We start from the raw sequence: 14,389 nt of genomic DNA, 5'->3' as shown, positions 1-14,389 counted from the left end.
TATGAACTTAGGTTACTGATTAGCCATGATCTCATTGAATGGTGAACAGGCTTGAATAGGTAAATAGCCTATTTATGCTCCCATGGGAATGGGAGTTGGCTATTCAGCTCCTCAACCTCGTTCTGCTCTTAAAGCATCAAGACTGATCAGTATCTCAACTCCATTTACCAGCCTTTGACCTATATCCATTGATACCCTTAGCTAGCAAAAATCTATTGATCTCAGTCTTGAAATTTTAAATTGACCCAGCATCCAGACCCTTCGGGAGAGCAAGTTACAGATTTATACTACTCTTTGTTGGGGGGGTGGGTGGTGCTTCCTGATTTCAGTCTCAAAATTCGTAGCTGTAATTTTAAGATTACATCCTTGGTTGTGGATCCTCTCTCCCTTCTCTGTATCAATTCTATTGAGTCACCATTGTTTTAAGCATCTCAAGTAGATCACCCCTCAACTATCTTAACTCATTGGAATGCAAACTATGTTTATGCAACCTGCCTTCACAATTTAATGCTTTAACACTTGATATCATGCTGGTGAATCTGCACTTGTGTCTCCCTCCAAGGCTGATATATTTTTGCTGAGATGCAGTGCCCAATTCTGAAAGCAGTGCTTCAGATGGCGTATGACTAAGTTTCTGTATAATTGAAGAATAACATCCACCCCTTTGTATTTCAGCCCCCTTGAGATGAAAGCCAACATTCCATTAGCCTTTCTGATTACCTTTTGTATCTGTGCATTGGCTTTTAGTGATTTATGTACTCGGTCACACTGCTGCTCCACAGTTCCTAGTCCCTGGTCATGAATGAGGGTTTCAGCAACAACTGAATCAAGAATGAAGAGATGAGCAATGCTATTGAAATGGAATTAGGTGGACTTTGTGATAGAGTGTATATAGAGACAGGAGCTCGCAATGTCGAATAGGATGCTATAATTGTGAACATTGTGGTTCTGCCCAAATCATGAAGGGGATGCAATTAGTGCAAGGGTACAGAGGTTGTGATAGAAGTTAAAGCAATGTCTTTGATCTTCCCAAGTTTCATATGTCAATATATCAAGTCTGTTTCATAGTTAACCAGCTAGCTGTCTATAAACCTAAAGTTTAAAAATGATTGGCTATTTAAAAAAAAACTAAGAATCTTTTATCAGGAAAGTAAGTTGTTCTTGTTTTTCTAATACACAATTGACTTGAGAATGGGATGTTTCTGGTAGCTGCAGTTAAAAGAAATACAGAAATCAACTTTGATTCTAACTTTTCTAATTGCATTTTTGAAAAATTATATCTTACATAAATTTCCCACTCTTTCCCTTGTGCCAAAAGAATTATTGGCCATGTGGAGAAAATGGTTATATTCTGTAGATTTGAATTATAGTGAAAATAGGCTGCTGTATTTTTTTTAAAATTTTGTGTATAAGTCGAAGCACCAATTACATTTTGTATGGAGTTTTTAAAAATGAAGTTCCTGTAATTTGCTTGGGAGACTCACCTCCTGACTCCCCAAAGCCTGTCCACCATCGACAAGTCAGGAGTGTGATGGAATACTCCCCACTTGCCTGGATGAGTGCAGCTCCCACAACACTCAAGAAGCTTGACATCATACAGGGCAAAGCAGTCCACTTGATTGGCACCACATCCACTCCCTCCATCACTGACGCACAGTAGCAGCAGTGTTTACCATCTACAAGATGCACTGCAGGAATTCACCAAGGCTTCTTTGACAGCATCTTCCAAACCCACGACTTCTACCATCTAGAAGGACAAGGGCTGCAGATAGATGGGAACACCACCACCTAGAAGTTCTGCTCCAGGTCACTCACCATCCTGATTTGGAAGTATGTCACCATTCCTTCACTGTCGCTGGGTCAAAATCCTGGAACTCCCTCCCTAAAAGCACTGTGGGTGTACCCACACCACATGGACTGTAGTGATTCAAGAAGGCAGCTCACCACCACCTTCTCAAGGGCAACTAGAGATGGGCAATAAACCCCATGAATGAATTTTTAAAAAAAAAAATAATAATTGCTGCCAATTAGGTAGTCTAGGATTGGGGATGTGAACAAAAATTTAGAGGCAGACTTTTCACAAGTGAAGTGAGGAAATACTTCTTCACGCAAAGGGTGTTGGAATTTGGAATTCTCTTCCACATATAACAATTGATACTAGATCAGTTAATTTTAAAATTGAGATTAATAGACTTTTGTTGGCCAAGGTACTAAGGGGTATGGGGAAAAGCAGTTTATGGAGGTAGGCTGCAGATCAGTCACAATTCCCTTGAATGGAAAAACAGACTTGAAGAGCTGAATGACCTACTCTTGTTTCTATGTTCCTCTGCTTTCCTGGCAGTATTGTAAATTTAGCATATGAGTGACAGCAGAAATGAGAGCCATCGAGGACAACTGGTATGAATCTTACCTATTGTGAACTGGAAAACTTCTATAATATGTTTTTGGGAATTTGAGAGGCCTTAATAGAGTCTGACTTGTAACACTCCTCAAATTTGGGGGGGAAAGTGCTTTTGCCAAAACCTCATATCAGACCTGTTAGAAAATAAACATATTCAGGAATCACAAGTTTACAGCTGGCATGTTGTACATAATTGAATTTATAACTTCCATAGGAGCGTGAACAGAAAGCTGAAGAAGAAAGAATTAGAATGGAAAATATTCTGAGTGGCAATCCTCTCTTGAACCTCATCGGACAGTCAAACTTTAAAGTGAAACGAAGGTAAAGTGAAAGACAACCATTTAGAATATTCTGTTAACAGAAGAATACACATGACTGTTTGAGTAGCCAGTGTGCTGACTTTTTCTGTAGGCTTGGAGTTGGAAATACATTTTGTAATACCCACTGACCTAATACTGAAGATGTTCTATGCAGTAATCAGTAGCTACATTTTATAATATTGTCAATGGCATATCTTTTTTTGTTTCCCTGCTGTAATAAAATATGATAAATCATCAAAATGGGTTCTTAAGCAACTTGAGCATAATTTCCAGTGAATAAAATTGTTTGCACGAAACTAAAATCTTGTGGAATAAAATGTCTTGAAGGCAGGGCAACTTGAAGAATGTAAGAAATAGGAGCAGGAGTAGACCATATGCCCCTTGAGTCTGCTCTGCCATTCATTATGATCATGGCTCATGGAATATCTGCCTCAAATCCACTTTCTCACCCGTGTTGAGTATAGTGTAGTCTGGAGATGTACCTTATTTCATCTAGATGGATGAGATGAATGTCATCAGTCTTCATTATAGATTTCCCTGTATGAAAATGATATTGAAGAAGTGAGCCTTTCTACATTTAGAATAAAACTAAAGGGTATGGCAAATTAATTTGTGTTCATTGCACTCTTGGCTGAATTTCAAGGTCATAGGTTCAAGCTCTCAAGGCTTCAAAACGCAATTGAAGCTGACAGATTCAGTATTGAGGAAGTGCTAAACTGCCTGAGGCACCATCTGTCAGGTGAGACATTAAACTGAGACTCCATGTGCCCTCTCAGCTGGACTTGAAAGCTTTCATATCGCTATTCCTTGCAGAGCATGGGGATCACCCGGTGCCCTGGCTAACATTTATTCCTCAACCAACATGACTAAATCAGTTCAATTGGTCTTTCATCTTATTGCTGTTTGTGGGAGTTTGCTATGCAAAACTTTGCTGCATTTCCTTACAATACACTTCAGAAATACTTCATTGGCTGTAAAGTGTTTTGCGACGAAGGTGCTCATTTAAATGCTAAAAAGAAAATCACCATGTGACAGTGTTCTTTTTAGCATTGTGCACCATGCATAGCTATACAGTCACACAGTCTCTCCTAATCTGCTTTGTACTCGAGACTTAGTTCAGGGCTGCTCCCTTAATTTTTATTTCCCCATTGCAAACAGCACAAAACATTCAGGCTTTCGTTCTGCCATTTACCCCCACTAGGAATTAGAATTTATTTGACTAGAATGTTAGAACTCTCTGAACCTATGGATTTGTGTGAGCAAAAACAGCAAAGAATGACCAAAAGATTGATAAGGAAGGTAAAATTAGAGTACATGAGAAAGCTAGCTAGAAATATAAAGACAGATAATAAGAGTTTCTGTCAATATTTTAAAGAGAAGAGTTAACAAAGTGAGTGTTCTGTAGAAGATCCTATAGAAAGTAAGTATGGGGAATTAATAAGGGGGTGGCAGATGAATTGAACTGTTATTTTGCATCGGTCTTCACTATAGAAGATGCAGGTCACACCCCAGAAATGGTTGTAAATCAAGAAATGGAAGGGAGGGAGGAACTCTGGAAAATTACAATCACCAGGGATGTGGTACTGAGAAAATTGTTGGAGCTGCGGACTGATAAGTCCCTGGGTCCTGATGGACTCCATCCTAGTTCATAAAAGAAGTGGCTAGTGAGGTAGTTAATGTGTTGGTTTTAATTTTCCAAAATCCCCTCGATTCAGGGGTGATTCCATTTGATTGGAAAATAGCATAGATGGGCCTTTCTGGTTGGCAAGATGTAATGAGTAGTATGCCACAGAGATTAGTGCTGGGGCCTCAACTTTTTAGGATTTATATAAATGACTTGGATGAAGTAACCAAAGGTATGGTTGCTAAGTTTGCTGATGACACAAAGATAGGTGGGATAGTGAGATGTGAAGAGGTCACAAGGATATCGATAGGTTAAGTGAGTGGGCAAAGACCTGGCAAATGCAGTGTAATGTGGGAAAAAGTGAAATTGTCCGTTTTAGCAGGAAAAATAAAAAAGAAACATTATCTAAATGGTGAGAGATTGCAGAGCTCTGAGATGCAGAAGCATTTAGGGTTCCTAGTACATGAATTGCAAAAGGTTAGTATGCTGGTACAGCAAGTAATTAGTAAAGTTAATATTATCATTTATTACAAGGAGAATTGAATATAAAAATAGGGAGGTTATGCTTCAGTTGTACAGGGCATTGATAAGACCACATCTGGAGTACTGTTTACGGTATAGGTCCCCTTAAGGAAGGATGTAAATGCGTTGGACGCAGTTCAGAGAAGGTTTACTAGACTAATACCTGGATTGGGTGGGCTGCCTTATCAGGAAAGGTTGGACAGGCTAGGCTTGTATCCGCAGGAGTTTAGAAGAGTAAGAGGCAACTTGATTGAAACATATAAGATCCTGAGGGGTGAATGTGTAGAGGATGTTTCCTTTTGTGGGCGTATCTAGTACTCGGCCACTGTTTAAAAATAAGGGGTCGCCCATTTAGGACAGAGATGAGAATTTTTTTTCTCCGAAGGTTGAGAGTCTTTAGAACACTCTTCCTCAAAAGGCAGTGGAAACAGAGTCTTTGAATATTTTTAAAGCAGAGGTAGATAGATTCTTAATAAGCAAGGGGATGAAAGGTTATTGGGGATAGTCTGGAATGTGGAATTGAGGTTACGATCAGATCAGCCATGACCTTATTGAATGGTGGCACAGGCTCGAAGGTCCAAGTGGCCTACTTCTAATTCGTATTTCGTAAATCTCCTTCCATCAAAGGTTAATCTGCTAGTTCTGGCATTCCTCTCAAATGTCAGAGTTGTAACCTACACAACAATTTTTTTCATTTCAGGGCAAAATTTAAATTTATACCTTTTCTAACAAGTATGAAATAGCATCGTAAATATATGTAGTCTTATTTTCTGGTGGGGAAGAACCCTCAGGGAAAGTTAGATTCCTTCCTACCCCTGCAGTGGACATGTAGCTCAGAGGATGCCTTTGAAGCTGCTTGCAAGCTGGTTATGTAGATTTTATGTTCCTGTCCTGATACTGAAGAATGTTAGTGTTTTGCTGCAGTAGCACTTTAAGCAGTCTTAAAGATTTAGGCGTACTGATGTCCTGTATATGGAGGCACCATGTTGGGTCTTGCGTAGTTAGTTCAAGTTTTGAGCCTGATTTTCCTACTTCCATGCTTGAAAGACAATGCATGCAATTAAGGCTGGGAAGTAATAAGTCTTGTCTTAAAACAGTCATTATGAGATCTGTCTAATGATACTAACAGCATTGCATAACTGAACAGGGAACAATCTAGTAAATTGTGCTCATGACTGGGAGTAGGATGTGCCGATTTGGGAGGGCATAAATTTAAATTTTGCTCACATCATCCCATGAAAATTACAAGAGTGACAAATGACAAAAAAACATTCAGATGTTTTTGTACCTAGGATATTAGTGCCATCATTTAATTTTGTTTCTCTTTTAGGTGGGATGATGATGTGGTGTTCAAGAACTGTGCTAAAGGAATAGATGAATCAAAGAGGGATAAAAGATTTGTGAATGATACACTTCGCTCAGAATTCCACAAGAAGTTTATGGAAAAGTACATTAAATAATTGGCATCAAATACTCTATTGCTGTTCAATAGTTACAGAAAACATGTTTTTCTTCCCCCTCCAAGGATGGTAAACTCTATTTTCCTCCCTATTTGCCCCCTCGGACCTTGCAGCTAAACTCCAGAAGAAAATCATCTACTTTGAAGTTTCTGTCAGTGGCAGACATAAGCAGCCCAGGAAATATTTGTACACCTATTCATGAAGCACCTGATTTCTACTCCAGTGCATCCTGTTGCATCACAAATGAAATTAAGAGCTTGGTGACATAGGAAGGAGGAGACTCAGTTGAACTTGTGTCCTATTTCTTTATTAACCACATGTTGCATCAGTGTGAGTTGCCACCTAACTGTTTTTGCCATCTTAAAAATATTTTTTTTTAATCAATGTAGTTAGCAGAATATAATTTGCATATAGTGTTTTTTTCTGGAAAAGTCTAAGGACATTTGTATGTCTTGAAACATATAGTGAATATTTAATTGTAAGTTATGAGCAATAACAGTTTGTGTTAAAACTAAGGTGCCGCTCTCTTGGTGTAATGCAAGATATAAAGGTATGACTTTCATCGGCAAATCAGTTTCAACCCACTGAGGAATAAGACATTTTGTTACTAGACTTACCCCAATTTTAAAAATAAATGTTATTCGTAAAACCATTGTTTTATTTTAATTTAAAATAGAGCCACTATTAGCATGAACAAAGTGAATTATTAATATATCTTAATCTATGATTTTATTGTGCGTCACAGTGCAAGATTTGGTGCAAGTATTAACATCAACAGGGACAAAATAAACTTTCATCTGGAAAAGCATGGGTTTATCAAGAGCAACCAGCATGGATTTGTTAAAGGCAAGTGTTTGAGTCCCTTAAGGTAACAGTGAAGGTTGATCCAGGTGGTGAAGTAGATGTATATTATCGACCTTTGGAAGGCATTCAACAAAGTGCTATACAGATTTGTTAAGAAGATGGAAGCCCCATTGATTAATTAGAAAGTAGCGGTATCAATATGCTATTAGCTCAGTGGCAAGATGCAGAGGGGAGTGGTGGATTGGTAGTTTTTTGACTGGGAGGCGGTTTACATTGGTATTCTCTAAGGATTAGGTTGGATCCGCTTCTCTCTCTAATTTTTATAAACAGTCTGGACTCTGTTTAGGGAGAATTATTATAGTTTGCAAACTTGGCAGTATGGTAGATGGGGAAGAATTGTAGAATTCAGGATGATCTTGATGGGCTGGATAAATGGGCAGAAATATAGAAGCATAATAGATGAAGTTCAATGTAGAGAAGTGTGGAGTAGGCTTTATATAGAAAGGCAGTATACTATAAGTGGTGTGGCTTTGAAAAGTGTGCATAAGCAGAAGGACCTGAGTGTCTATCTTCACACATCCTTAAAGAGCAAGTTGATAAGCATATGGCTAAAAGTCATATGGGTTATTTGGATTGGTAAGTAGAGGCATAGAATACAAAAATACAGACCATATTAGAACTTCAGTTAGATTATTGTGGATAATTATGGGCACCACACTTTAGGAAAGATGTAGACACCTTAGAAGTGGTATAGAGATGGTTTGCCAGGATCTTACCAGGGATGAGGGACTTAAGTTATGAGGAGAGGTTGGAAAAGTTAGGATTGTTCTTCTTGGAATAGAGAAGGTTAAGAAGTGGCCGCATAGAGGTTTTCACAATGATGAGGTTTCGATAGGGTAGATGGAGAAAACCTATTCCTCTGGCAAGTGGATCAATAATCAGAAGGCGTATATTTAAAATCTTTGACAATAGGCTAGAGAAGCAATGAAAACTTTCTTCATTTTGAATGTTGTTGTGATTTTGAGAGGCTTGAAAAGGTTATGGAAACTGATTCCATAAATAATTTTAAAAGGGAGTTGGGTAGGCACTTGAGGATAAAGAACTTACAGGGTTACAGACAATTAAAAAACAGAGGTTCAGGTGGATCTAAGCACAAATGCCCTTTTAAAGAGCCAGCAGGCTGAATGGTCATGTTCTGTGCTGTAAGTTTCTATGATACTGGTACTTGGAAAAATATGGTGGCAAAGGATGTCAGTATGCCAATTGACTGTATTCATTCAAAAGTTATCAGTAAGATCAACCATTGCATCTCAAGCATCTCATTCAGCACCTTGGAACATTTTGCTGTGCTAAACTCATTATATAAATACAATTTTTTGTTCAACTGAGCTATCCTAATCTTTTACAGTTTGTTGGTATGTTGTACGATGTCTCTGGCACCCAAAGGATGTTTTGTGCATTAGAGTTTGAAAAGAATGACTAGGATCATTCTGGGATTTTGGGATCTTATTTATGAAGAGAGACTCTGGAGTTCTGTGTTCTCCTCTGTTAAGGTTGAAAATAGAGTTGTGAGTGTGAGAAATGAATTGTGTGGAGAGGATGGATGGACAAGTGAGACATGGATGTGAGGTATGCATAATTTTTAGCTGCTCAGATGGGCATGCAAGGCAATGCGTTGAGAGAGGAATGAGTGTAGCTGCAAGGTGTTGGTCTCAGCAGTGTTGTCCAGGGGAATAGAGATCCTCAGAAAAGTGGCATTGGGTCAGGAACCCGACTGGCCACTTCTGGATTTAGCACAGGTGGGTTCGCAGGCGAGCAAAGGAACTGACGTTTAGGTCCGGCCAGGAGGGCAGGCAGTTGGACATAAAAATAGCACCACTGGCCTGGGCCATTTACCATTTTGAAATACCTTCTCCCTCACTTATCTTCCGTTGCATCCTGTTGGTGCTTTCAAGCTGGGAGAGCAATTGGCCTCCAGCTTACTCACCCACCACCCTTGATTGGAGGGTGAGCCCCCCCCCCCCCCCACCCCCAACCCACCTTGGCTGCTCTGGGGAAAAGCCCAATGATTTACTGTTTCCCACAGTGCAGACTTCTGACCCATTTGAGCCTAATGGTGAGGTTCAGAGCCACAGGGAAACTCCAGCACAGAGAATGGGACTCAGCACCTGAATATGTTATGCAACCTATCTATCTTGCTTGAATTTCTTGAACCTCTTGGGGCACTGTACCCTAGTTGCAGTAACACGCTCGTGCTTCTCACTTTCTCAGCCACTTCCACCCATACCTTTTTAAATTCCTGAACCTAGGAAAGAGCAGCAGGTTTCTGCTGCTCCACCACCCCCCACACCACCCAATCATCCTGTTCACTGACTTTCCCTTCCTGATTTGTGACATAATCACCACCCTGCTATTATTTTTTATTGGGTACACTCCAATTGCCAAGGGTTCCTGACTGCAGCCTCCTGCTCCCTCCCACCAGCTAAGATCGACAGGCCCTCCCTACTCAGGCTCCTTGACCATTTTCAGCTGTTCCCTAGCTCCCATTAACATCAGGGTCCATGTGCCCAAACTTGTTGGGAATGGGGAAGTACAAGGAACTGTAGCAATTGCAAGTGTTAGCTGAAGTGGACTGGGAAAATAGGTTAAAGGGTAAGATGGTAGGGAAGTAGTGACACATTTTAAGGAGGTAACCGCTTCCTCAACCGCTTCCTCTTCACCATGGAAGTCCAATCCCTCTACACCTCCATCCCCCACCAGGATGGTCTGAGGGCCCTTAGCTTCTTCCTCGAACAGAGGCCCGAACAATCCCCATCCACCACTACTCTCCTCCGTCTGGCTGAACTTGAACTCACGCTGAACAATTTCTCCTTCAACTCCTCTCACTTCCTCCAAATAAAAAGTGTGGCTATGGGTACCCGCATGGGCCCCAGCTATGCCTGTCTCTTTATGGGGTATGTGGAACATTCCTTGTTCCAGTCCTACTCCGGCCCCCTTCCACAACTCTTTCTCCGGTACATCGATGATTACTTCGGTGCCACTTCATGCTCTCGTCGGGACTTGGAAAAATTTATTAATTTTGCTTCCAATCTCCACCCCTCCATCATTTTCACGTGGTCCATCTCTGACACTTCCCTTCCCTTCCTTGACCTCTCTGTCTCAATCTCTGGTGATAGACTGTCCACCAATATCCATTACAAACCCACCGACTCCCACAGCTATCTCGACTACAGCTCCTCATACCCCGCTTCCTGTAAGGACTCCATCCCATTCTCTCAGTTCCTTCGCCTCCGTCGCATCTGTTCCGATGATGCTACCTTCAAAAACAGTTCCTCTGACATGTCCTCCTTCTTCCTTAACCGAGGTTTTCCACCCACGGTCGTTGACAGGGCCCTCAACCGTGTCCGGCCCATCTCCCGCACATCCGCCCTCACGCCTTCTCCTCCCTCCCAGAAACATGATAGGGTCCCCCTTGTCCTCACTTATCACCCCACCAGCCTCCGCATTCAAAGGATCATCCTCCGCCATTTCCGCCAACTCCAGCATGATGCCACCACCAAACACATCTTCCCTTCAACCCCCTTATCGGCATTCCGTAGGGATCGCTCCCTCCGGGACACCCTGGTCCACTCCTCCATCACCCCCTACTCCTCAACCCCCTCCTATGGCACCACCCCATGCCCACGCAAAAGATGCAACACCTGCCCCTTCACTTCCTCTCTCCTCACAGTCCAAGGACCCAAACACTCCTTTCAAGTGAAGCAGCATTTCACTTGCATTTCCCACAACTTATTCTACTGCATTCGTTGCTCCCAATGTGGTCTCCTCTACATTGGAGAGACCAAACGTAAACTGGGCGACCGCTTTGCAGAACACCTGCGGTCTGTCCGCAAGAATGACCCAAACCTCTCTGTTGCTTGCCATTTTAACACTCCACCCTGCTCTGTTGCCCACATGTCTGTCCTTGGCTTGCTGCATTGTTCCAGTGAAGCCCAATGCAAACTGGATGAACAACACCTCATCTTCCGACTAGGCACTTTACAGCCTTCCGGACTGAATATTGAATTCAACAACTTTAGGTCGTGAGCTCCCTCCCCCATCCCCACCCCCTTTCTGTTTCCTCCTTCCTTTTTTTTTTAAATTAAAAAAAAAAAATTTTTTTTTTTTTTTAAATTTTTTAAATTTTTTAAAAATCTTTTATGCTCTCCCCACCCCCACTAGAGCTATACCTTGAGTGCCCTACCATCCATTCTTAATTAGCACATTCGTTTAGATAATATCACCAACTTTAACTTTAACACCTATGTGTTCTTTTGTACTATTGTTGTTGACATCTTTTGATGATCTGCTTCTATCACTGCTTGTTTGTCCCTACAACCACACCCCCACTCCACTCCTCTCTCTCTCTCTCTCTCTCTCTCTCTCTCTCTCTCTCCACCCCCCACACACACACCTTAAACCAGCTTATATTTCAACTCTTTCTTGGACTTGAACTCAAGTTCTGTCGAAGGGTCATGAGGACTCGAAACGTCAACTCTTTTCTTCTCCGCCGATGCTGCCAGACCTGCTGAGTTTTTCCAGGTAATTCTGTTTTTGTTTTTGTTTTGGATTTCCAGCATCCGCAGTTTTTTTGTTTTTATTTATTATTTTAAGGAGGTATTTCATAACTCAACAAAAATATATTCCATCGAGAAAGAAAGACTGAGAAGGGTGCAACATTCATGGTTAATGAAGGAAGTTAAGGACGGAATCAAATTGAAAGGAAAGCCGTACACTGTGAAGATTAATGGTGGGTCAGAGGATTGGGAAGTTTTTAGAAACTGGCAAAAGATAATCCTTAAAAAGGGGATAAATTTAAGTAAAAGCTTCTACAAGTGTATAAAAAGGATAAGAGTAGCCAAAGTAAGCACTGGTTCCTTAGAGGATGAGACTGGGGAATTGATAAAGGGTAACAAGGAAATGGCAGAGACTTCGAACAAGTATTTTGTATATGCTTTCACAGTAAAAGGCACAAAAAGCATCCCAAAAATAAAAAATCAAGAGGCAAAAAAAGAAGGAAGAACTTGGTGTGAGCATTTGGAGCTCATGGTGTTGGGGACGATATATAAATGTGGATCGAGGATCTGGTAAATAACAAGAAACAGAGGGCAAAATCGTCCCAGATTTGCACTGTGCAGTAGAGGATGTGAAAAAGTTGTTTTACCTGCTGGCCGCAAAGGTGTGTTTTTGCATCACGTCGTTCTCCTTCCCAGCATGTCCCATCTCATTAATAATGCATTCATGGGAAACACTCCAGATGGAGTGGATGGGCTCAGATTTTCCCATCATGCCGTGACCTCAGCACTTCCTCACTCTAAGCGCCATATTTAAAGCGCAGCTGAGCACAGCCTACTTCACGTCTACAGACCAGGACTGTTTCAGGTGACAGATGGCCCCGAAAACAAAGAAGATAGCAGCCTCCACATTTAGTGACGCCTCTCCAGGTCACCGGCTGGACGCAGTGGAAGGTTGTCGCAATGTCCTCCAGTCCTGCTCTGGCTATAGGAGGTCCATCAGAGTCACCAATCTGGCCTGGGAGGCAGTGGCAGCAGCAGTCAGTGCCACCAGAGCACAGTGGAGGTCAGCCACCCAGTGCAGGAAGAAAATGAATGATCTCATGCATTCCATCAGTATAAGTCAACCACTTCATCACTCTCAACTCTCTCACTCCCAAACCCATCACACATCCACAGTGAATACCACTAACTCTCACACACACCCTCACGCCTCCATCAGGCTCATATACTCTGGAGCTTGCATCCTCATCCCATCCATGGCTCCTCTCACCACACAAACATTCCACACAGTGTCATGTATCCTGCTCACACACACTCCATTTGTTTTCATGCAGGAGAAACTGGCTCACAACAGCAGGGAGAGGTCCCAGACTGGGGGTGGTGTGGCCCACATTAGGCCCCTTGCTTTGAGGGGTGTGCCATCGCTCTGACTGGTGAAGATGTGAGCCATGTCTGCGGCAACAGTGAGAACCTGCATCACATCATCCCTCTCTCAAGGCAACTGAGTGCTCTCTCCTGTTTTTGACTCTGCTGCCATGTCCTAATAATATCTACTTTGGTTCACAGGAGCTCTGCCAAGTGACAGCCCTTGGCCAGCCAGCCCCTTAGCTCCAACCAGATCCTTGCCTCCAGCAAAGGGGACATACCTCCTCCATTGAAGAGCTGGAAATAAGCAATAAGGAAGATCTGTCAGCATTTAACCACACTCTCCACCAGCGCGGTGGGACCTAGATCTCGAGCGGGCTCTGGTCCACAACCTGGTGGTTACTGAGTGGACATGTGCCCGCAGCTGGAGGTTACTGAGTGGACATGTGCCCGCAGCTGGAGGAGGCAGTTTCATGCAAGCTCCCTGGCACTCTGAGGACTGCTGAGGTAGAGGCACCTGTGAGGTCCGAGTCAGACAACGAGCCTCTGGGTTCAGCCTTCCAACTCATCATGGAGATTCAGCAGAAGGCAGGAGAACATCACGCAGAGCTGTTGGAAGCCCTCAACAGAGTGGCATGTGAGTCGGAGGAGTGCTTGCTTGCTGATGAAGTGGTGCCCATGTGCACGTATTGATGTTTCCCTGGGAAGGATGGCAGATGCCATGAAGATTCTGGTCCAGCAGAATGCAGAGATGCACGCGGTTCTGCACTCAATCATGTTAGCCATGGGTATGTTCCTGCGGTGACAACCCAAGAAGTAAATGGGGCACCTCAATGTCCCTCCAGGTGCTCCTTCCCCTCAAGGCGTCAGACCAAGGCCCTTGGGCACCCAAAGTGAGGAGGAGCAGCAGCTGGACACCTCTGGGTCATCCGCTCAGGTATCTAAGACTGTTCACTCCCTCTGAGTCCTCTTTGCCTGTGACCCCCTCAACCTCATCTCCTGTCACTACAGAGGGAGCAGCTAGCCCACAGGAGGACAGCCAAAGCAAGCTGGGGCCTTCAAGGTCTTGGTTCTCCAGTGGATGCACGCCGAAGTCATCGGAGACAACAGGGAGAACATAGCACAGACTGTCTCCACCCCTGCTTCAGATGTCAGGGCAGCACCTAGAAGAAGTGGTAGGCCTAGAAAAGTTAAGAAATTCTGATAACAAGTGGTTCTCTTTCAGTTGTTCATCTGAGCTGACGTACTTCTGTGCCCACTCACTGATCGCAGTCACTTGCAGTATCCGTGCCTGTCCAACAAGGCTCCACTCACTTCCAATTTCAACACCCATTGTC

The 14,389-nt window shown here is 42.7% G+C and overlaps 1 protein-coding gene across 2 annotated transcripts in view; it reads left to right on the top strand.

Annotated features, from left to right (window-relative positions):
- Nucleotides 1–6,976, top strand: part of cwc15 (CWC15 spliceosome associated protein homolog) — a 75,839-nt gene extending 68,863 nt beyond the window's left edge. For both annotated transcript variants that reach the window (XM_041199916.1, XM_041199915.1), the window contains exons 6-7: nucleotides 2,616–2,722; nucleotides 6,198–6,976. In XM_041199916.1, coding sequence (XP_041055850.1) covers nucleotides 2,616–2,722; nucleotides 6,198–6,327 — 237 coding nt within the window. In that variant the 3' untranslated portion in view covers nucleotides 6,328–6,976. The remainder of the gene's footprint in view (nucleotides 1–2,615; nucleotides 2,723–6,197) is intronic.
- Nucleotides 6,977–14,389: the final 7,413 nt, after the last annotated feature.

Source organism: Carcharodon carcharias, chromosome 11 (assembly GCF_017639515.1).
Source record: "Carcharodon carcharias isolate sCarCar2 chromosome 11, sCarCar2.pri, whole genome shotgun sequence".
Taxonomy (NCBI): domain Eukaryota; kingdom Metazoa; phylum Chordata; class Chondrichthyes; order Lamniformes; family Lamnidae; genus Carcharodon; species Carcharodon carcharias.
Note: the sequence above shows the minus strand (reverse complement) of the source record. Positions and strands in the feature narration are given on the sequence as shown.